At 41.4% G+C, this 24,928-nt stretch overlaps 1 protein-coding gene across 2 annotated transcripts in view; it reads right to left on the bottom strand.

Annotated features, from left to right (window-relative positions):
- The window catches only part of vmp1 (vacuole membrane protein 1), a 60,761-nt gene extending 36,071 nt beyond the window's left edge, over nucleotides 1-24,690 (bottom strand). The window contains exons 1-3 of one of the 2 annotated variants that reach the window (XM_060943741.1): nucleotides 24,612-24,690; nucleotides 7,897-7,987; nucleotides 3,819-3,951 (exon numbers count right to left, since the gene is read on the bottom strand). In XM_060943741.1, the coding sequence (XP_060799724.1) occupies nucleotides 3,819-3,951; nucleotides 7,897-7,987 (224 nt within the window). In that variant the 5' untranslated portion in view covers nucleotides 24,612-24,690. Of the gene's footprint in view, nucleotides 1-3,818; nucleotides 3,952-7,896; nucleotides 7,988-23,238; nucleotides 23,322-24,611 lie in introns of those variants that run through there. The other variant, XM_060943740.1, reaches the window with a different exon arrangement.
- Nucleotides 24,691-24,928: the final 238 nt, after the last annotated feature.

Raw genomic sequence — 24,928 nt, 5'->3', positions numbered from 1 at the left:
TCAGGTGACACTGGGCATACCTAACAACCTGTGTTTTCTCTCCCTCTCCCCCCCCCAAATCTGTCCCTCTGAGTTACATGTCGGTCCTGGGATCGAGATGCTGACCCCTTCAGGTCCCTCGGACCTGCTTGATCCATCCTGGTGCCCTGTGTCTGGTTGGAGTCTCATCGCATCGCTCCTGTGGAGGACGGCCCCATGTGGACAGTTGAAAGTCACACCTGGAGGACGCTCTGGACTCTTACAGTCACGCTTTTATGGCTGAGGACTACAGTTGACTTGCTAACTTTAGGACTGCAGTTGTCATGAACAGTTTTGCACTCAAGTTTCCATCAATGAAGAGTTTATAACATCGACGAAACTGACTTCATGTTAAAACTGTTAATATTATAGTCATGCTGTCTGTTGTTGCCCAAATGAGGATGGGTTCCCTTTTGAGTCTGGTTCCTCTCGAGGTTTCCTCCTCATGTCGTCTGAGGGAGTTTTTCCTTGCCACTGTCGCCACAGGCTTGCTCATTGGGGATAGATTAGGGATAATATTAGCTCATGTTTTAAGTCATTCAAATTCTGTAAAGCTGCTTTGCGACAATGTTTATTGTTAAAAGCGCTATACAAATAAACTTGACTTGATCTCTTCTATTGAAGCACATGTTCAGATGACACACTAATGGATTTGATCTAAAGCGAGTCAAACAGTTTTGCACAAACTTGTAGAGTCTATGCCAGCGCGAGTATACACTGTCATTAAAACAAAAAAGGGGACAAACCAAACACTAAGAAATTCTGAAATTCATGTAAATATTTCAAAGATTCCATGGTTCACCCAAGCTGTTGTCAAGAATATAATTTCTAATGAAAAAATGTTGCATTAAATTAGAAAATAATGCAAAACAGAAGCATTTATACTCGTGCTCTCAGACTTCTGTATGCCACTCTATATCATTAACGATGCCAGCTGTATAACTGTTAGTTATAATCATCTATTTACAGAGTAGGCATGAACAGAATTTATATTAAAAAAAAACCCACCACATTTCCAATAACATCTTTGAGCTTTCAAAATATCATAACATATACAGAATTACTACTCACTCATAGGCACCTGTAAACATTAAAATATGGCCATGCACATTCTATTTGATGAATTTCTACATCAAATAGAGTGGCAGCTATAATTATTGACACCTTTTCAGATTTACCAGAAAAAAAAAATTTACAAAGGTGAGTTTCAGTTACAAATCAACCAAAAGACCCCCCCTTCGATTTTGTCATCTGGTGGCACAGCTTGTTACCTGAGATGGAATTTTTTTTTAGCACGATCAGCAAGGTGAGGAAACCCGGACGTTATTGTCCGCAGGTAACCATGGTGGAAAGCACATGGACATGTTTTTACTTATCAAATTCACTGATATTTTATGACCTCCTTGTCAAAACCTACTTTGTTTCTTACTCTTTCATTTGACAGTCACCATTTTGTATCTAAACGCGCGTTTGAGAAGTCACGTGAGGTGTCGATAATAGTGATCACTTTCACCGGTGTCCACATTACAGACACCCTGTGAAATTAAGTGACATTTACAACTGTTATGGATCGATCTTTGGTAACATTGTTGAAGTAGATGAAGTATTTTTAAAAAATAAAAGTGTGCTGTGATTTATAATAATTTTTTTTTCTGATTCATAACAGAATGGAATGTTTATAGAGTATTTGGAATCTGATTGCAATAAATAGAATTAGAACAGAATTAAATTCCTAGCATATAAAAAAAATACATGCTTGAAATATTCAGATTTTTCTATTCCATTCAGGATTTTTTTTTTTGCAGTTTGCTGTAAATATCTACCACATATTGTAATATTGGTAGACATTTTATATTTTTAGATGTAAAAAATACGAAGTTTTGGTTCAAAGAATGACATGCGACCTTTGACCTGGATTTTCATGTGGTTACAATGTCAATTACCTGTTGCCATTTATTGGTAAACTACAAAACTAGAAAATTAATACAAACAACAATGAATGATTAACAAAACGTGATCTACGAAAATATTTAGAAAGTGGGTAGAAAGTGGAACAAAGATTTTCTGACACAGGGTAAACATCATCAGTTCATTTATTTACAAACATTAGAATTACTTCCTCATTTATGTAAACACCGACATCGATATATTTATATAAAAGATATTTTGTACTAAATATAAGTTTATGTACAACAAATTTTAAATAAAAACTATGTTTTGTTAACTTAATACCACATACTGATTTTATTTATTTTTAAATAATCATCTGGATATCAATAATTGTGCAACGGTGTCAATAACTGTGGACAAAAGTGTCGATAATTGTGGAACGGTGTCATGTGATCGGATACGGCAAGTAATCGGAAATCGACTAATTTTTTTTCCAGTGGAAGTTTGAGTAATTATTCATGCACAATTCATGTATTTAAAGTCTTTTCTACTTTTGCAATGGCCAAAAGATTGTTAAGGCGTCGATAATTGTAGCCGCCGCTCTAGTATCAGGAGCAGTGAACTGTAATAACTAAACAAAGCGATTCTTTGGTGTGACAAACCTTAGCTTAAACAAACAAACAAACAAACAAACCCACATCAGTTGTCTTGGGCAGGGTTTTACATTATTATTATTACTACATTACCATGTAATATCATATATAAACATACATACAAGTGTATTCTGGCGATTCTAGGTAGGTAAGTAAATAAATACATACATACATACATACATACATACAGGAGAAGGGGGAAAATATCTTGAGAAATAAACTCTGAATTTCTGATATTAAATGTTTAAATTTACGAGAACAAAAATCAGACATTCCCTGAGATAAGTCATAAAATTATGAGGGGGGGGGAAAAAAAGTGTTTAAAAATTGCAGAGCTGGGGGAGGGTGCAATATTCCAAGAAAAAGATCTCAGAATTTCTGAGATTAAAGTCATAAATTAAAAAAGAAAAACACAGAAAATAATTTTTTTTTGGCAAGGAACCACTTCACTTTGCATGTTATCACACCACAGACACCACAGCTGAGCCGAGAGTTAGAGAAAACGCAGTCTTCCTTCCTCGATTGCACAATACAAGGGAATAAAGCATTGAGATTTTCGACTACATTTCCCAAAATGCACTGCAGTCAGGAAACCAGCAAGCATGTGATTGTCATCAGAGTTTTTCTTGCAAATTTATGAGTTGTTAATCTCAGAGAATATTTGAGTTCTTTCTCATAAATTTGTGAAATTCTGAGTTTTTTTCTTGGAATATTACCCCCCCCAGCTCTTTACTTTATTTATTTAAACCGACAATGGCCCTAATACATCGTCGTAGGAATGTCTGCTCATAGACGTTAAAGTGAGAATCTGCAGAGCCCTTTTGTGTTATTTGTATTTTATGTGCTTATAATTTGTACTGAAATGAGGAGGTGGCATTGACTGGGGCTGGGTTTCAGAGAGGCATATCAAAGTTCACCAAATGTAAAGGGGGCTCTGGTAAGTGAACACCACTGATCTACAGGCAGCCAGTTTAATAATTATCAAGGACATAATGCTGTGCACTGTTCGTGCCAACTGCTGGAATCATCAAAGTATTCATTTCAATAAATATATAGTGTTAAGGAGTAGTCCTGAGGATTTGCATTACTGCACTTAAATTTTCTTACATTTATTAATTCTTTTCTCATTTAAAATGGAACGTTTCTTGTTTCTCTCACCCTGGTATTGTGCACTGTGAGAAACATGAAGGTAAGGTCATTTATGCTTTAACTCTGGTGTAAAGAAAAAAAAAAATGCAATGAGATCAAGGCACTTACTTCCATGTCCACTCCTTCAAAGTGATGAGCGTCTCTAAGAATGAATACTGCAGCGTCTGGAAGGGCTTTCTCCACAGCACCAGAGAGAGACGCTCTTCTCGTTCTTGCTGTCTTCTTTCTCTGGCTGATGCATCTAAGCACAACAGATCACACATCCTTCAGTGCATTTCAACCAACAACTAGGATCAAATCTGCAACCACACAGAGCAGGGCTTCCCAGCCAGGGCATTGTGGGGGGTTTGAGAGACTGTGACGGAAAGTCAAGTTATATTTCAACGATACATGTTTTTATTTTAAAAAAAAAAATTAAACCATTAATAGTGGAGCATTTTATTGTAACCTCATACATGAAAAAAGAAGTGACAGAAGTGACTGAATTACTCATGGTTCATGTTCTGAGATAGCAGTTTTAGCATGTCAGAGTTAAACATAAATTACAGTGTTAGCTAGACGAATCATACTTCGTGGCATCTTAAAAAGGCATCTTCATCTTTTAGAACTCCTTAAAATAACTCAGATTGGACAGACACGTTGTCAGGAAAAGACACACAAGAAAGATTCTGCAAGTACAGCGAGAGATATTTAAAATGTGGATTTACTGTGCATGCACAGACAGTGACAAGAGTAAACCTTTTCTTAAGCATGTGATGATATATCTGAAGCAGCTTTCCATTTAAAGTCTAGAATTTTTATACATTAAAAAAAATGCTATTTGGAGGAAACATCTTCCAAAACTTTGTCAACAAACAAAAAAGATTCACTTAATGCAGGGCTTTCCACAAGCGCCGGCTGCTGGCCACACAGCCGACTGCACAATTAAGTCCAGTCGGCTACTTTAATGACTTATTTTTGTAGCCCACAGGCTCTAAATATTAATTTTCGATTTTAATAAAATTAAATGTTTACAGTGGTGCTTGAAAGTTTGTGAACCCTTTAGAATTTTCTATATTTCTGCATAAATATGACCTAAAACATCATCAGAGTTTCACACAAGTCCTAAAAGTAGATAAAGAGAACCCAGTTAAACAAATGAGACAAAAATATTATACTTGGTCATTTATTTATTGAGGAAAATGATCCAATATTACATATCTGTGAGTGGAAAAAGTATGTGAACCTTTGCTTTCAGTATCTGGTGTGACCCCCTTGTGCAGCAATAACTGCAACTAAACATTTCTGGTAACTGTTGATCAGTCCTGCACACCGGCTTGGAGGAATTTTAGCCCATTCCTCCGTACAGAACAGCTTCAACTCTGGGATGTTGGTGGGTTTCCTCACATGAACTGCTCGCTTCAGGTCCTTCCACAACATTTCGATTGGATTAAGGTCAGGACTTTGACTTGGCCCTTAGAAAACATTAACTTTATTCTTCTTTAACCATTCTTTGGTAGAACGACTTGTGTGCTTAGGGTCATTGTCTTGCTGCACGACTCACCTTACTCTTGAGATTCAGTTCATGGACAGATGTCCTGACATTTTCCTTCAGAATTTGCTGGTATAATTCAGAATTCATTGTTCCATCAATGATGGCAAGCCGTCCTGGCCCAGATGCAGCAAAACAGGCCCAAACCATGATACTACCACCACTATGTTTCATAGATGGGATAGGGTTCTTATGCTGGAATGCAGTGTTTTCTTTTTTCCAAACATAATGCTTCTCATTTAAACCAAAAAGTTCTATTTTGGTCTCATCCGTCCACAAAAAATTTTTTCCAATAGCCTTCTGGCTTGTCCACGTGATCTTTAGCAAACTGCAGACAAGCAGCAATGTTCTTTTTGGAGAGCAGTGGCTTTCTCTTTGCAACCCTGCCATGCACACCATTGTTGTTCTGTGTTCTCCTGATGGTGGACTCATGAACATTAACATTAGCCAATGTGAGAGAGGCCTTCAGTTGCTTAGAAGTTACCCTGGGGTCCTTTGTGACCTTGCCAACTATTACATGCCTTGCTCTTGGAGTGATCTTTGTTGGTCGACCACTCCTGGGGAGGGTAACAATTGTCTTGAATTTCCTCCATTTGTACACAATCTGTCTGACTGTGGATTGGTGGAGTCCAAACTCTTTAGAGATGGTTTTGTAACCTTTTCCAGCCTGATGAGCATCAACAACGCTTTTTCTGAGGTCCTTAGAAATTTCCTTTGTTTGTGCCATGATACACTTCCACAAACATGTGTTGTGAAGATCAGACTTTGATAGATCCCTGTTCTTTAAATAAAACAGGGTGCCCACTCACACCTGATTGTCATCCCGTAGATTGAAATCACCTGACTCTAATTTCATCTTCAAATTAACTGCTAATTCTAGAGGTTCACATACTTTTGCCACTCACATATATGTAATATTGGGTCCTTTTCCTCAATAAATAAATGACCAAGTATAATATTTTTGTCTCATTTGTTTAACTGGGTTCTCTTTATCTACTTTTAGGACTTGTGTGAAAATCTAATGATGCTTTAGGTCATATTTATGCAGAAATATAGAAAATTCTAAAGGGTTCACAAACTTTCAAGCACCACTGTATCTAACGGACTGACAATAATGTCAAACTGAACTGCACTCATTTAAGTTGTGATTTGCGCTGTTTGTACCGATAATAACCACAAATTCCCCGCAGACTTCGTTGATCAGGGGAGAGTAACTCATCCGCAGCCCCGACATGCGGTGTGTGTGTGCACGCGCACTCAGCGGAGGCAGTAGTGTGTCGGGGCCGTCGGAGGGAACAGAAGCAGAGATAACGCTTATTTTGTCTCCGGTAAACCAGTCTTCTCTCGTTCAATTACGTGCTGGCATCAAAAGACACCGTTGGTTGTAAATGAAACCAAACTGAGTCGTTGGAGTGTATTTTCATACACAAATGGAGAAATGTTCGCTGAGTGTTTGTGTAGCCACCACTGCAGACCGTTGTCGTTGTTAATTCATAGCATGCTCAGTTGCGTGAATGTGTCATGCACCGAAAATAAGAGATTTACAAGCCAGGAACACCTCATGATGCAATACGCAAGAAAAGAAAGAAGATTTACTGCCATTTTACTTTGTATTTGAGTAAAGTGAATAAATAAATGGTCTGTGGAAAATACATTTAATCCTGTGCACGCAGTTCCCAGGAGTTTATTTTGTGTTTACTACCCCCCCCGGCTGGCTACTTATTTGTCATGGCTGGCTAGTATGAGCCTTAGTGGAAAGCCCTGCTTAATGTTACCCTGTTGAAAGGCAGAGGTCATTTTGAAGAAACCAGCAGATTTTGAAAGCATCCAACTGAAAAATCCCACTCCCTCCCTCCAAAGCCACTCCTACAAAACACATGAATGCACACCGCCTGACTACTACTCGAGGATGAGTTCACGAGAGTGAGTGTTGTGGGAAGGCGACCTTTTGGTCTCAAAGCTGCTTTAGGCCATGGCTTCCCCGTTATTATAATGAACAAACAACAAACATGGCTATTGTTAGTAAATCACAGCTGTTGACTAGCTCACTATCTTTAGCATCATGTCTGCCTAAACTTGCAGAAGACTCCCGTCATGGCAGGTAGGTAGACAGGCAGACAGAGCATCCAATCATTTCATTCGGACTGGATGAAATGATTACACAGGCTTTTTACAGCCCTGTAACTGCCACAAATGACAGATGTTTTTCTTTTTATTGTCAGACCATTTGATTTATCCATTGCTGTCAGGATGTAAAGAGAATTTAAAGAAATATAACAAAAATATCTTCTAAAATAAATGACCTACTCTCACTTCAACATCTTCAGATGGACTTGAGGTAAATCATTTAAAGTTCAAGAGGTTTTTACAAAAAAGGTCATGAACCCCTGATATACAGGAACATTGCCATGTGCACAAGGACACAGGAAGTGTATGTGCTGAAGGAGTATGTCATATGTAATCTGCTGATAATTCCGTACAAAGGTAGCAAATCACACAAGTATTTTGAACACCACCACACATATACACCCAAACCCAAGGCTGTTCATCAAGTCATAATGCTACAGTTGACCCTTGAACAGTAAAACTGGAACTTTCTGCATGGCAGGGTTGGACACAGATGTGAAAATCCTCCTTTAGCAGTAGTATACTGACCTTTAAAATTACCATTACGGCTCTCTTTGGGTCCAAGTCGCCTCTGTGGAAAATCACAATCCGGTGCATTTTCAGCCATGGCTTCAAACATCTGAAGAAATTAAAAACAACAAAATTTACATTCTTGTAGGATGTATGTTTTGCTGTCAATCAACTCCTGAGACATTGATACAGTGTCCTAACACATAATCTATCCCAGGAGAGGGGGTTGATAGATAAGGTTTCACAAGAACTACCACGCCATGGCTGAGAAGGGCAAAGTGCACTGACACACATTTCGCCATAAACACTCACTGAAATGTGTTTATGCTAAAGCTGGGAACTAAGCAATTGACTATTCCATTTACAGACTTGTTTAAAAGCCCTTTACACCAACGACTGAATGTCTATACTGTACGTTTTACACACACACTGTGCAAAAGTCTTAGGTACGCAATTTTTTTCATACAAACTTTTCTATAGATTTCTATTTTATGACTTCTACATTACTGAGTCAGTACAAAAATATTTTAGGAGTTCCAAACATTCATTTTCAAACACAAAATTACACAGTACAGAAAAAAAAAGTTTGTATCTGAGCAGCATATTACATAAGAGACCAATTTTCAGGTTAAAAAGGAAAATAATGAAGACTACTGGGTTTTGCTGCAAAATTAAGAAGCGAGTGTGACAGTGTCTAGAAGAACTGTGGCTGGTTCTGCAAGATGCTCAGTAAAAGCTACAACTCATTTCCTTATAAAACTGTACTCACTGGACCTGAGACTTTATTTTTTTAAAGCAAAGGGTCATCTCACACCAAATATCGACTTTGCTTCATTTATTATAGCTTACCACTTCCTGTTTATAGTATTTTTGATGTTGGTACATTTCATTATTTTTAAGCCATTTTTGGTCTACATTTCTTTACATATGTGTCTAAGACTTTTCCCCTGTACCACTAGAGACACCATTCTCCTGTTCCTGAACAATAGACCTGCTGTATGCTAATGTTAAAGAGGCTTACAGCTCTTTCCCCTCCCCCCCACTGGGCAGGTCAGACCACAACCTGATTTACCTCTCCCCCTGCTATGTGCCTCTGGTGAAGAGACTGCCCACCACATCAAAGATAGTGAGGAGATGGACAGACAAGGCCAACAAGACACTGCAGGGATGCTTTGAGGTGACAGACTGGCAGACACTGTGTGAGCCCCACGGAGACGACATTGATGGGCATCATGAGTGCATCATGGGATACATCAACTTCTGTGTGGACACCATTGTCCCAGCTAGGACTGTCAGCTGTTACCCCAACAACAAGCCATGGGTAACAAAGGACATCAAAGCCCTCTTAAATGAGAATAGGAGGGCTTTCAGAGCCAGAAACAAGAAGGAGGTGTGAGGAGTACAGCGTGAACTGAGAGCAACGATCAGGGAGGCCAAGGAAAAGTACAGGAGTAAGTTGGAGTGGAAACTCAAACAGAACAACATGAGAGAGGTGTGGAGTGGAATGAAGACCATCACTGGTTACAAGCCAACCAACAGTGAAGGAGTGGATGGCAATGTGGAAAGGGCGAATGAGCTGAATCTTTACTTCAACAGATTAAATGGCATGACCCCAACCCACCACCACACTCTTCTGCAGGATGGCTACAACCACACACTTCACATTCTCTCCCCTCCCCCACATCTTCTTGCCCAACCTCATCCCCATTTCAGGACCTCGCTCGCACCTCCTCAACAGGCCCCCTGGCTGAACACCCCCCCCCCCAAGAAACACCTTCATCCCTCCCCCACCCGTCACCTCCACACCGATCATCAATGAGGAGCAAGTGAGAAGACAGCTGAAGAGACTCCATGCAGGAAAATCAGCAGGCCTGGATGGTGTTAGCCCCAGGGCCCTGAAGACCTGTGCCCGCCAGCTAAGTGGAGTACTTCAGCATGTCTTCAACACGAGCCTGGGTCTTCAGAGGGTCCCCGTGTTGTGGAAGACATCATGCCTCGTCCCTGTACCGAAGAAGCCGTGTCCCAGTGACCTCAAAGACAACAGGCCCGTGACATTGACATCAAACATCATGAAGACCCCTGAGAGACTCATCCTGGAGCAGATCTGGCCTATGGTCCAACCACTTCTTGACCCCCTTCAGTTCGCCTACCAGCCCCGTCTTGGAGCAGGGGACGCAATCACCTACCTGCTCAACAAAGTCTACAGCCAGCACTGTGAGGATCATGATTTTTGATTTCTCCAGTGCTTTTGACACCATCCGGCCAGCTCTAGTGGGTGAGAAGTTGACAGCGATGCAGGTGGATGCCCCACTGGTGTCCTGGATTGTGGATTATATGACTGGCAGACCACAGTACGTGCGCTTGCAGTGCTGTGTGTCGGACAGAGTGATCAGCAACACTGGGGCTCCGCAAAAGACTGTCCTTTCTCCTTTCCATTCTCTGCACCACTGATCTCAACTACTGCACGGAGACCTGCCACCTCCAGAAATTTTCTGATGACTCTGCAGTGGTTGGACGTATTACTGGTGGTGATGAGAGCGAGTACAGGACGGTGGTGGACAACTTTGTCAAGTGGAGCAGGAAGAACCACCTACAGCTCAACGTGACGAAGACGAAAGAACTGGTGGTCGATCTGAAGAGAATCAGGGCTCCGGTGAACCCTGTTAACATCCAAGGGGTCAGTGTGGACGTGGTGGAGGAATGTAAGTACCTGGGGGTGTACTTGGATAATAAACTGGACTGGTCCAAAAACGTGGACACGGTATACAAAAAGGGCCAGAGCCATCTCTATTTTCTGAGACGGCTGAGGTCCTTCAACATCTGCCGAATGATGCTGCGGGTGTTCTAAGAGTTTGTGGTGGCCAGTGCCATCCTGAATGCTGTCCTCTGCTGGGGCAGTAGCTTGAAGGCGAAGGACACTAACAGACTCAATAAGATCATCAGGAAGGCCGGCCATGTTACAGGCGTGGAACTGGACTCTCTGACAGTGGTGTTGGAGGACACTGTCCAAAATAAAAACAATGTTAGACTGTCCTTCCCTCCCTCTACATGAGGAGCTGATCAGCCACAGGAGCACGTGGCTGATTCTTCCACGCTGCACAACTGAGAGACACAGGAAATCAAGCCGGAGAGACACAGGGAAGCGAGCCAGCGCACTCGTCAGGCTGAGGCAGCGGGCAGCGCTCCCATCTATTCACCTGGCTAATGTCCGCTCTCTGGCCAATAAGGTGGACGAATTGCTGCTCCTCAACTCAATTAACACGGATTTTAACAGATCTGCTGATCCCGGACTCTTCTCTCCACCTGCCTGGATTTCACCTGCACTGAGCGGACCACGAAACGGAGCTCATGGGGAAAATGAGGGGAAGCGGAGTCTGCTTTTACATTAACAAAAGGTTGGTGTACTGATGTCACGGTTCTAAACAAATCATGCAGTCCTCATCTGGAGTCATTATTCATAAACTGCAAAACGTTTTATGCTCCGCAAGAGTTTTCCTCGTTTATTCTGGATGGAGTTTACATCCCCCCTCAGGCATGTGTTAATAAGGCGTTACAACCACCTGGCTGACCAGATAAACAATGTGGAGAAAAACACCCGGACTCTTTGCTCATTGTTTTGGGGGACTTTAATAGAGCAAACCTCAGCCACGAACTGCCAAAATATAAACAGCACATTAAGTGTCCCACCAGGGACTCTAACACTCTGGACCATTGTTACACTGTTTTAAAGGACTCCTACCACTCTGTCCCCCGTGCAGCCTTGGGACTATCTGATCACTCAGTGCGTTTACATGCACATAGAGAAAATCGAATTTCTGCCGTTGCTCAACTGAAATCAAAGTTCAAAATGCCATGTATACACCTTAATTCGGCTGAAATTGAACCGAACTTGATTTCTCGGAATCGAGCTACACGACCTAGATTATGCGATTTCTGCCGAGCTACTTAGTGCATGTATACCCTATTGAGCTACGTATTCGAGCTACTTACTTCAGCACTGCCCCTTCCGGGAGTGACGAGACCACAAGCGGGAAACACAACAGCCTCGGTCAGCATGACAACGGCATGAATCTTTTCTTTTTGTGGCATTGTTTGCACTGTTAAAATTTAGCTCACTTACTGTATCACCAAATACATCTGTACAGCTGTTGCATAGCTGTGAATTGTGTACATAAACAAGTCACTGTATGTGTGTGTGTATATAGATGTCCAACATCTGAAGAATGTCAATAAAAACAAAACAATTAAACTTTGTGTTTATTAAGACACAAGTTAAATTGTAAGCAAAAAAATGGACTTTAGAAAAATATTTTTTGTAAGCAAAAAATATATATTTTTTTGTAAGCAAAAATATGGACTTTAGAAAAATATACAATTGTGCAAAATAAGTTGTCTTACAAAACAGTGGTCTGTGCAGGACAGTTTGTAGCCATACAGTCTGTTAGAGCAAGCCTAACAGCTTGAGCACGGAACTTGTGAACACAGAACTGCCAGTGTTGCCAGATTGGGCGGTTTCAAGTGCATTTTGGCGGATTTGAACATGTTTTGGGTTGGAAAACGTCAGCAGTATCTGGCAACACTGCTGATAACTTTGTTTATACTCTTGAATAGCTCTTCTTCATGACGACAACTGGAAGTGTACCAACACGATGGGGCGTGTAGCGCCACCTGTGGCTCGGGTGCACAATGCACCTCACACAATAGCTTGATTTCATTGTGTGCATGTACGATTGGATTTCTCTGGCACCCTGCTGGGACCTTCAGCTCGATTACCGACAGCAGCTCGATTTGGATGTGCATGTAAACGTAGTCACTGTATGGTTCATCTTATCCCGTCCTACAGGCAGAAGCTGAAAGCTGCTAAGCCTGTAGTTAAGACGGTGAGGAGATGGTCCGATGAGGCCAAAGTGGAACTACAAGCCTGCTTTGACTGCACTGATTGGAGTGTTTTTGAGGCTGCAGCCTCAGACCTGCATGAACTGACTGATACTGTGACATCTTACATCAGTTTTTGTGAGGGTGTGTGTGTGCCTACCAAAACCTTCCACATATACAACAATAAACCCTGGTTCACTGCAAAACTCAGGCAACTTGCCAGAACAAAGAAGAGGCCTACAAAAGTGGAGACAGAGTTCTGTATAATCAGACCAGAAACACACTGACAATGGAGGTGAAAGCAGCTAAGAGGAGCTATGCTGATAAGATTAAAAACAGCCTTTCAGCAAACGATCCGACGTCAGTGTGGAGAAGCCTGCAGAGACCATTCACCAACACTGCAGTGAACCATCAACTGGCTGACGAGCTGAATGTGTTATATATCGCGTCCAAATGGGCAACGATCAGTAAAATATCAGCTCCATATGGCAACGCAACGCTTGCTGAAAACGATGCAATACACATGCCACACCTCTAGGGGCGCTGTAAGACGGTCCCTTCGGAGACACGAGAACAATAGAAGAAGTAAGGACGCATGCGCATAAACTATTATGCGCGAGACTTCATATTAGCCACAAAGTCAGGAAAATCTGTTCGTAAAATTACATTATAATGACCAAATACAATGAAAAGTATTTTTCCAGTCTCACCCGTGAAAGGTAATCCCATGTGATCTCGTTTGGACGGCAAACCTGTTGGTACAGTTAAACGCAGCTAATCTTTATTCTCCGCTTTGACCTTTCCAATATGGCGGCGAGGATGACCTATGATTCTACACGGAAGGCGGCGTCTTTAATGGTCCGGAATAAATTGAATACTACACGTTGATGGAATAATTTGTTGTTTCTCACCTGTGAAAGGTAATCCCATGTGATCTCGTTTGGACGGTAAACTTGTTGGTACAGTTAAACGCAGCTAATCTTTATTCTCCGCTTTGACCTATCCAATATGGTGGCGAGGATGACGTATGATTCTACATGGAAGGCGGCGTCTTTAATGGTCCGGAATAAATTGAATGCTACGTTGATGGATTCATTTGCTCCTCTATGCCCTTTTTGAGGAATGTATTGTTGGACTTACCATCATCTGAAGAGGTGAGATCGCTCCTTTTTTTCGCTATTTTTGCTGGCGGGATTGACTCTGCCCTACGGGCTATTCCCTCTCTCTCTCTCACTTTGCACCATTACACAATAAATATTCACAGTGAAAATATTTTGTAAGCGCGTTTCATGAACCAAGTTATAGGATTTGTTGACAACTCGCATCGCAATGAGAAGATCATTGGCACTACTGGTGTTAAGAATCAGACCATTTCATAAATGAATATTTTGCTGTAGAGCTGCAGTGTTTGTACAATTGCATGTTTTTGCTTCACTATTACTGTCACTATTCTGCTTCTTGCATTACTACTGTGAACTAACACTGAACATAATAATAATAATAATAATAATAATAATAATATCCAAGCTCGTGTTTCACTCTCACTAGTGCTCTGTAAGGCTTTTTCCTGGTGATATTCGTTACACTTCTACCCGGCGTGAAGCACTCACAGTCATGTGGTTGTGACGTCATCGTAAACAAATCCGTTCTACTCATCCAGACGACTTCACAACGGCAACGTTGCCAGATCTTTCCACTCTGGAACCCGTTCTCAAAAAGATTGCGTTTTGGGCACCCAAAACGCCGGTGCCGTGTGGATGCCAGGCCTAAACGATAAGCAATTGTATCGGAGTCACCTGAATCCGTTGCCGTGTGGACAGGGCCTTACTGCAGATTCGACACATTCACACCTCTCCCCCCTTCAGTCATTAAAGACCCATTTACACCCCCTGCCATTCTGCCACCCCCTGCCTCTGACCCCCACCAGCACTCAAGATCTGTGAAGAGGATGTCTGTCAGCTTTTCCACAGACAGAAGATCAGGAAGGCACCTGGCCCAGATGGTGTGTTACCCTCTTGTCTAAAGGTCTGTGCTGACCAGCTGGCTCCCATCTTCACCCAGATCTTTAATAGATCCCTGGAGCTGTGTGAAGTCCCCTCATGCTTCAAACACTCCACAATAATTCCAGTTCCTAAGAAAACCAATATCACAGGACTGAATGCCCTCACATCACATCAACAGGCCTGTTGCCCTCACATCTGTAGTCATGAAGTCCTTCGAGAGACTGGTGTTGTCATACTTGAAGGACATCACAGACCCCCTGCAGTTTGCCTACCAGGCAAACAGGTGATGCAATAAATATTAGGGGTGGGCAAAATTATTGATACGGCGATATATTGCGATACTTTGTCTTCCGATTCAATATCGATATTTTTTCAAATAATAAATCATGTTTCAGACGGGTTGTAAATCCAGTACGACTTCCACACCTCCGCTCCGCAAGGTGTCGCTGTGCCGCTACCTCACTGCAAGGCACTCTTCGTCTTCTCTTTTTTTCCCGGTGGTTGCAGTGAGGAAAAAAAACCAAGCAAGCATGGCTGTTAATGTAAACCTAGAGACGCCGCCGAACTTTAAGGCAGATGTTTGGAGGCACTTTGGATTCCAAAGGAAAGGAGAAAAAAAAAAAAAAACAGTGAGCTGGACAAAGAGTACTCACTTTGCAAAACCTGTTTCGCTCCAATTAGATATTCAGGTAACACAACAAACTTGCGAACTTACTTAGCACGACACCACCCCGACAGATTAGCTCAGCCGGAGCCACCGAAACCCGACCCGAAGCAAACTACACTGGACAGCGCCAAAGTCCTCCCGTCTACTTCAGTGATGTGTGACTTACTGTAACTGTGAACTTAATTTTGTCATTTAAGGCCAAAGGCAAGAAGCTGCACTTTTATTCTGCATTTTCAATTTTAGTGTGTGTGAGACACTGCATTTTATTTTGAGTATTTACTCTAAGTTCAGAAGAAACATGATTCACTGAGGTTTCAATTCAGTTTCAGTGTGTGGACACTGACCCACACTGCATTTTGTTTCATAATTGTGCTCAGGGAGACTAAGATGCACACTGCACTTTTCAATGTGTTCCAGACAGTGCGTTGTTCCTGCAAATATGTTGTAACTTGCGCTTGTATAGTTACAATAAAATGGCATGGATAATTAGAATTACATTGTTTTGACTCAGTTTGTCCCATGAATTATCACTATCATCTGATGTACATACAACTCGGATTTTAAGATGCATAATGCGTTTATATTTTTCAGTGAACTATGTAGAATATCGCAATATATCGCAGTATCATATCGTGACTCAAGTATCGTGATGCGTATCGTATCGTGAGGTCCTTGGCAATACCCACCCCTAATAAATATGGGTCTACAATACATCCTGCAACACCTTGACACTGTAGGGACGTACGCCAGGATCCTGTTCGTGGACTTCAGTTCGGCATTCAACACCATTGTTCCAGACATCCTCCACACCAAGCTCACTGTGCCCTCCTCCACCTGTCAGTGGATTACAAACTTCCTGACTGACAGGAAGCAGCAGGTGAGGATGGGGAGCATCTTATCCAGCACTCGGTCTATCAGCACTGGCACCCCCCAAGGGTGTGTGCTCTCCCCACTGCTCTTCTCCCTTTATACCAACGACTGCACCTCAAGAGACCCGTCTGTTAAACTCCTGAAATTTGCGGACGATACAACAGTCATCGGCCTCATCCGAGATGGTGGCGAGTCTGCATACAGAGGGGAGGTTGAACGGCTGGTCTGGTGGTGCGGTCAGAACAATCTGGAACTGAACACGCTCAAAACTGTGGAGGTGACAGTGGACTTTAGGAGGAGCCCCCCCACTCTGCTGCCCATCACCAACAACACTGTGACTGCTGTTGAAACCTTCAGGTTTCTGGGTTCCACAATTTCTCGGGACTTGAAGTGGGAGACCAACACATTCACTATCATCAAAAAGGCTCAGCAAAGGCTGCACTTTCTGCACCAGCTCAGGAAGCTCAACCTGCCTAAGGAGCTGCTGACACAATTCTACTCTGCCATCATTCAGTCTGTTCTTTGCTCTTTCATCACTGTTTGGTTTGGATCAGTCACCAAACAGGAGAAGAACAGACTGCAACGGACAATAAGGTCTGCAGAGAAAATTATTGGTGTCAACCTGCCCTCCATCCAAGACCTATACCTGTCCAGAGTCAGGAAATGGGCAGGTAACATCTCTGCGGACCCATCACACTCTGGTCACAATCTGTTTAATCTTCTCCCCTCAGGGAGGCGATATAGATCACTGTATGCAAAAACAACCAGACACAAGAATAGTTTTTCCCCCCTCAGGCTGTCTCTGTGATGAACAGCTAAAATCCAGATTCATATATCAGTAATATCACTTGCAATATACCTGCACACTCATACTGTCATTCTGTGCTCACTGTTACTCATATTTATATTTATACTTATTAGGGCCCGAGCACCATTCGGTGCGAAAACCCTATTGTTTTTTGAAGGATTATTATTATTAGGGCCCGAGCACCGAACAGTCACTACGTTTACATGCACATCCAAATCAAGCTACTGTCAGTAATCAAGCAAAGGGTCCCAGCAGGGGTGCCAGAGAAATCCAATCCTACATGCACAGTGTTTAAATCGAGCTATTGTTATGAGGTGCATTGTGCACCCGAGCCACAGGTGGCGCTACACGCCCCATCGTGTTGGTACACTTCCGGTTGTCGTCATGAAGAAGAGCTATTCAAGAGTATAAACAAAGGGACTACAGGCGGAAATTAGCATGTACTGCTATAACCTGGTACAGACATCTGTCCTTACCACAAGGATAACGTTTAATTTGTACACTGTCCCTTTTAAAAATAAAATAAACTCTAAGAAGAGTGTTTGTAGTTTGTATGTACGAACAGAAGTGTTCCTAATAAAGTGGGCGGCTAAGGTGAAGTGTCATGCCGACCGAGTCTGTTTTTTTTTTTCCTGGCCGAGGCTGTTGTGTTTCCCGCTTGTGGTCTCGTCACTTGTCACTTCCGGAAGGGGCAGTGCTTAAGTAAGTAGCTGGACTGCGTGGCTCGATAGGGTATACATGCACTAAGTAGCTCGGCAAAAATCGCATAATCTAGGTCGTGTAGCTCGATTGCGAGAAATCAAGTTCGATTCAATTTCAGCCTAGCTAAGGTTGGCATGCCATTTAGAGCTTCGATTTCAGACGAGCTACGGCAGAAATTCGATTTTCTCTATGTGCATGTAAACGCACTGAGTGTGAAGACCCTATTGTTTTTCAAAGGATTATTTATTTATTTTTTTTCTGTTGGGCCTTATTTGAGGCATTTCCCATGCACGAAAACTCATGAAATTTGATACACACATCAGTCAGTCATTGTCACCGCTACTCAGCCACAGACTTTTGGCCCCGGGCATGGCCCTGGGACTTCATAGTGCCCCTTTTCCATTTCCCATTGAAATGAATGGGTAGAACTTTGGAGTTCTACCCAAAGTTCTACCCTTTGGATGATGTCACGCCCAACAGGAAGTGAGGTAATTGGGCTTATATGCATTTGGACACATGGCCATTTATAACGTACTCCTCCTAGACCGTTCATCAGATTCATGTCAAACTTGGCAAACATGATGCCAAGATATTGCTGATGCCAAGAAATTGCGAAGGGATTTTTGATATCCCTTTGGGATTTTTGATATAAATGACGGACCCTAAAATGCTTTGCAGAATCATAAAGTCAATCAAGTGTAGGTCATAAAAAGAATATTCCCCGACACCTAATTATTTTTGTTTAGTGGACCGAAAGCTACTGATGATATTGACACATCTAATTCACATGTCTAGCACAGTATCACCATCTGGCCAAGCAGGAAATGTGCCAAAGATTTTCAATGCTTTGACGGATTGATCTATGACATGCCTGACACAGCGCCACCAACACACTCACACTCGTATGCATGTAGCACACACACACACGAATACTCACGAGAATGGGTAACATATACAATTCTGTGCACACTCATACATACACTCACAGTCATATGCATATTTATGCATACACAAATACACTCACTCACAAGTATGCACTCACATGCACACGCAACATCTATGCGCACACTCTCTTTCACACACTTTCTCTCCCTCTGACAAACAGACACACACACTAATAGTGACCTGCCATCATTGTGCATTTTGTTGCAGACATATGGAAACTCTGCATGTACACACTGCAGACACAGTAAATGTACATTTTCACACCTTTGAACATTTGATGAATATATGACATGTGACTGTTTTGTTGGGTGGCAGAATGTCCTGGGTTGCAGAACGACACGTACGAGGGCCCATCAAGGCCGTTAGCGGCTTTAATTTATATTTATTATTTCATCTTTGCACTATGCACCATATAGCACCAAAAGGGAAAATCCTTTCTGTGATGAACAGCTAAAATCCAGATTCATATATCAGTAATATCACTTGTAAAATATCTGCACACATACCATAATTCTGTGCACACTGTATACTTTATCTATTCCATACTTGACTTACTTGGATTACTTTGCACTATGCACCTATTGCACCATTTTTTTCCCTGTTTGTTTTGTGTATATGCTTTTTATCTGTTTTGTACTATGAGAGCTAAGTGAAACCGGAGTCAAATTCCTCATGTGTCCCCACATACCTGGCAATAAAAGTGATTCTGAAATCATTCCTACCTGTTGCAGTCAAGCTATACAATGCCACTGTATAACTGTGGTACAGTCTTACCATATACTAGTGCATCTCAAAAAAATTGAATATTGTGAAAAAGTTCAATATTTTCCATCAGTTATTTAAGAAAGTGAAAATGTTATATATTATAGACTCATTACACAAACTAAAATGTTTCAAGCATTTTTCTATTTTAATTTTAATCAGTATGGCATACAGTACAAAAACAAACAAAAAAAACATCTCAAAATATTAGAATATTTCATTTTAAGTTTGAGTAAAACAGTATGAACACAGTGTATCTCTCGGTCTAGTTCAGTACACACAACCACAATCATGGGGAAGACTGCTGACTTGACTGTTGTCCAGAAGATGATCACTGATGCCCTCCACAAGGAGGGTAAGCCACAAAAGGTCATTGCTGAAAAGGGTGGCTGGAAAAGGTGCACAAGCAACAGGGATGGCCACAGTCTTGAGAGGAATGTCAAGAAAAGTTGATTCAAGAACTTGGGAGAGCTTCACAAGGAGTGGACTGAGGCTGGTGTCAGTGTATCAAGACCCATCACGAACAGACATCTTCAGAATGTCTGCAACAACTTTCACATTCCTAATATCAAGCGACTCCTGAGCCAGAGACAATGTCAGAAGTAGGGGTCGACCGATAATCGGCCTGGCCGATATATCGGGCCGATATTCTGCATTTTTAGGGTTATCGGTATCGGCCATAATTTCCACCGATATGCCGATAACATGCCTTTTTGCAGCCATTTCGTTCCTAACGCGACTGTCATTGCACGTCCTTTCCTGCACTCGCCTCTCTGAGTTCAAGAACACGGTCCCGCCCACCACAACATCTGATTTGTTTGGCACAAGAGATATAGCCAATCAACACGCGTAGCTAAACGCTGTGAACTGTTTCAAGGCGGCCGTACGGGCACTCGGGCAGAAGCGGCACAAGGGATACAGCCAATCAACAGGCGTAGTTAAATGCTGTGAACCGTTTCAAGGCAGGCGTATGGGCACTTGGGCAGAAGCAGATCCCACTTTAAGGTAAGGACACGCTGCTTTTGCCGCAATAAGTCACAAACACACAAGTTGCAAAAGCACAACATCATTATATGTTTACATTCTTCATCTACTACTCGTTAAAATTGTCCATTTGCATCTGTGTAGCCAGGCAAACTTAGCTTACAGAAGGAAGCACTTGAATTAGCCTACAACCAACTAGTCTCGCTGAAACTACATGTAATGTTGTCCATAGTAAGCAGTCCCCAGCATAACGTAGGCTGCAGTCATTTTTAAATCCTCGTCTGGAAACGTTGTGAATGTGTCAGTAGTTCTACTCGAACAGTAGAATGACAGCCATACAGAGAGGTGGTCAAGGGAAGACGAAATAAAACGTAGTGTTTGTGTTCTGTAGGCTAGCGCAAGCCTACTGGCTAATTGTTATGGTGATGAGTAAACTTCATGACGTGACTCGTGCTCAAAAAGCGCATTGCACTTGTATATGTTAGGTAACTTTATAAAGCGCTATTTGAACATTTAAACAAGCCAGGTGTGATATGGTGCTAGTAGGCTATGTAATACTGTAGGGAGTTTGTCAGGACGCTTGTTGCGGGCTCAGTAATTAATTGTGTCATGGATGCACACTTGCTTGGATAAATGCTAATGAACGAAATACATCAATTAAACTCTTAAATGTTCTCATGCTACTACACATTGCGCTGTAATGTACTCCACTAGTATTTATAATTCTTGCGCAAGTGATTCTCCTCGCTAGCACTTCTGATTCGGAAAGCGATGTACTCTTAAAGGAGCAGCCGCTCCTTTTAACCAGAGCTTTTAACACTCCGTTCTCACTTTCTCTATCCAGAATCCAGAGTGTATTTTCATTTATTTTCCACTGAAAATGGTGAGCTGTAATATAGTAGGGAGTGATTTATTTTTTTATTGGTGAATATTTTATTATTTTATTTCTCATTTTATTATAACTAATGTTTGACTTTATTGTACAAATGCTGCTGGCATCTCCCTGCACAAAATTTCATGTTCAATTTTACAATTAAACATACATTTCATGGATATGAAGGTCTGTGTCAGTGTGTGCTATGTTTAATTTCATGTGAATTATAATGTTTACATTTATCGGTTGCACATATCGGTTATCGGCATCCCAATTCCATAATAATCGGTATCGGCCCTGAAAAAAACATATCGGTCAATCCCTAGTCAGAAGTGTCTTATCTGGGCTAAGGAGAGAAAGGAATGGACTGTTGCTCAGTGGTCCAAAGTCCTCTTTTCAGATGAAAGAACATTTTGCATTTAATTTGGAAATCACGGTTCTAGAGTCTGGAGGAAGAGTGGAGAGGCACAGAATCCAAGGTGTTTGAAGCCCAGTGTGAAGTTTCCACAGTCTGTGATGATTTGGGGTGCCATGTCATCTGCTGGTCAACACAGCCATCTACCAGGAGATTTTAGAGCACTTCATGCTTCCATCTGCTGACGAGCTTTTTGGAGATGCTGATTTCCTTTTCCAGCAGGACTTAGCACCTACCCACAGTGCCAAAACTACTACCAAATGGTTTGCTGACCATGATATTACTGTGTTTGATTGGCCAGCCAACTTGCCTGACCTGAACCCCATAGAGAATCTATGGGGTATTGTCAAGAGGAAGATGAGAAACACCCGACCCAAAAATACAGATACGCTGAAGGCCACTATCAAAGCAACCTGGGCTTCAATAACACCTCAGCAGTGCCACAGACTGATCACCTCCATGCCACACCGCATTGATACAGTAATTTATGGTAAAGGAGCCCCAACCAAGTATTGAGTGTATAAATGAATATACTTTTCAGAAGTTGGACATTTCTGTACTGTAAATCCTTTTTTTTGATTGATCTTAGGGAATATTCTAATAATTTGAGATACTGGATTTCTGATTTTCAGGAGCTATAAGCCATAATCATCAAAATTAAAACAAAAAAGGCTTTAAATATTTCACTTTACATGTAATGAATATAGAATATATGAAAATTTACCTTTTTGAATTAAATTATGAAAAAAAGGAACTTTTTCATGGTATTCTAATTTTTTGAGATGCACTAGTATACTGTATCCTTAACTTAGGTGCAATATATGTATACAGGAATCACTTCATTTTGCTTTTAGGTTATTTAACTTATTTAAATTTATTTTATTTATTCTTTTTTCAGACGATTTTATCTTCTATTTTTAGACAGGTTTACTACTTCTCTGATTTAGGAGCTTGGTAGCAAATTTGAATTTCCCTCCGGGGATTAATAAAGTAATTCTGATTCTGTGCTGTCCTGCACACTATATTTGTATGTACTAGAGTAAGAATTAGTGTGGGTGCGAGCAGAGTAGAGTGTATGGAGCTCTGGAGCGCACTGCACTTACACACACACTACGCGTTCTGGGAGCCTCACGAGCTCTCAGATTAGCATGTTAGCAACCCGGCTTCCTGTGTTACGCTAGATACCACATAGTGAGTCAATTAAACACGACGGTTTTAATTATAGAAACACACATTACAAACTAACACCAATCACATGCGTCAGTTAAAGAGACCCATCATGTGACACATCAGTTCGACACCGAGAGCTAGCAGGCTAGCGCGCTAGTAGCTTTCCTGGCATTTACTACGCAATTTCTTGAAAATAATAGAATAACATTAAGTCGGATTTTTCAGCTCTGACCGAGTAAATAAGGCACTCAGGTGGTTAATCTTTATAAGAGTCAGTAATCATACCCTTTAGCTTCCTCTAGCTTTACTCAGACTGTTCAGTCCTCCTGCCAATGTGGATGAAAGATCCAAACACCGGTAGCTCACTTCCGGGAAGTGAGCCAGGACTCCCCCCATCCAAATTTACAAAATAAAAGTCAAGGACTAAAGAATTAATATCCAACTCCCTTAATGTGACTGAAAGACAAACACCAGTAGCTCACTTCCAAGAAAGAGCTGTGTTGTGTTTTGTTTTAATTTCTAAACCAAGTCAGTGAAAATGGAATTTTATTTTTATATACTCACACCAAAATTGACCAAGTTGGATCAGAATTACTTTATTAATCCCTGGAGGGAAATTCAAATTTGCTACCAAGCTCCTGAATTAGAGAAGTAAACATGAGGGAAAATCCTTTCTGTGGTGAACAGCTAAAATCCAGATTCATATATCAGTAATATCACTTGTAAAATATCTGCACACTCATACCGTATTTCTGTGCACACTGTATACTTTATATTTATCTATTCCATACTTGACTTACTTTGCACTATGCACCTATTGCACCATTTTTTCTTTTTGTGTATACGCTTGTGTTTTGTACGATGACAGCTAAGTGAAACCAGAGTCAAATTCCTCGTGTGTGTCCACATACCTGGCAATAAAAGTGATTCTGAAATCATACCTCTTGCAGTCAAGCTATACAATGCCACTGTATAACTGTGGTACAGTCTTACCATATATACTGTATCCTTAACTCAGGTGCAATATATGCATATAAATCTCACTTCATTTTGCTTTTAGATTATTGAACTTATTTTATTTATTCTTTTTTCACACGATTTTATCTTCTACTTTTAGAAAGGTTTACTACTTCTCTGATTCAGGAGCTTGGTAGCAAATTTGAATTTCCCTCCGGGGATTAATAAAGTAATTCTGATTCTGTGCTGTCCTGCACACTATATTTGTATGTACTAGAGTAAGAATTAGTGTGGGTGCGAGCAGAGTAGAGTGTATGGAGCTCTGGAGCGCACTGCACTTACACACACACTGCGTTCTGGGAGCCTCACGAGCTCTCAGATTAGCATGTTAGCAACCCGGCTTCCTGTGTTACGCTAGATACCACATAGTGAGTCAATTAAACACGACGGTTTTAATTATAGAAACACACATTACAAACTAACACCAATCACATGCGTCAGTTAAAGAGACCCATCATGTGACACATCAGTTCGACACCGAGAGCTAGCAGGCTAGCGCGCTAGTAGCTTTCCTGGCATTTACTACGCACTTTCTTGAAAATAATAGAATAACGTTTAGTCGGATTTTTCAGCTCTGATCTCTGACCGAGTAAATAAGGCACTCAGGTAGTTAATCTTTATAGGAGAGTCAGTAATCATACCCTTTAGCTTTACTCAGACTGTTGAGTCCTCCTGCCAATGTGAATGAAGGATCCAAACACCGGTAGCTCACTTCCAGGAAGTGAGCCAGGACTCCCGCCCCCATCCAAATTTACAAAATAAAAGTCAGGGACTAAATAATTAAATATCCAACTCCCTTCATGTGACTGAAAGACACACTACTTGCTCACTTCCAAGAAAGAGCCCCAGGTTGTGTTTTAATTTCTAAACCAAGTCAGTGAAAATGGAATTTTTATATATCTCAAAATTGACCAAGTTGGATCAGAATTACTTTAATCCCTGGAGGGAAATTCAAATT

Source organism: Neoarius graeffei, chromosome 17 (genome assembly GCF_027579695.1).
Source record: "Neoarius graeffei isolate fNeoGra1 chromosome 17, fNeoGra1.pri, whole genome shotgun sequence".
Classification (NCBI taxonomy): Eukaryota; Metazoa; Chordata; class Actinopteri; order Siluriformes; family Ariidae; genus Neoarius; species Neoarius graeffei.
This window is presented reverse-complemented; position numbering and strand designations above follow the sequence as displayed.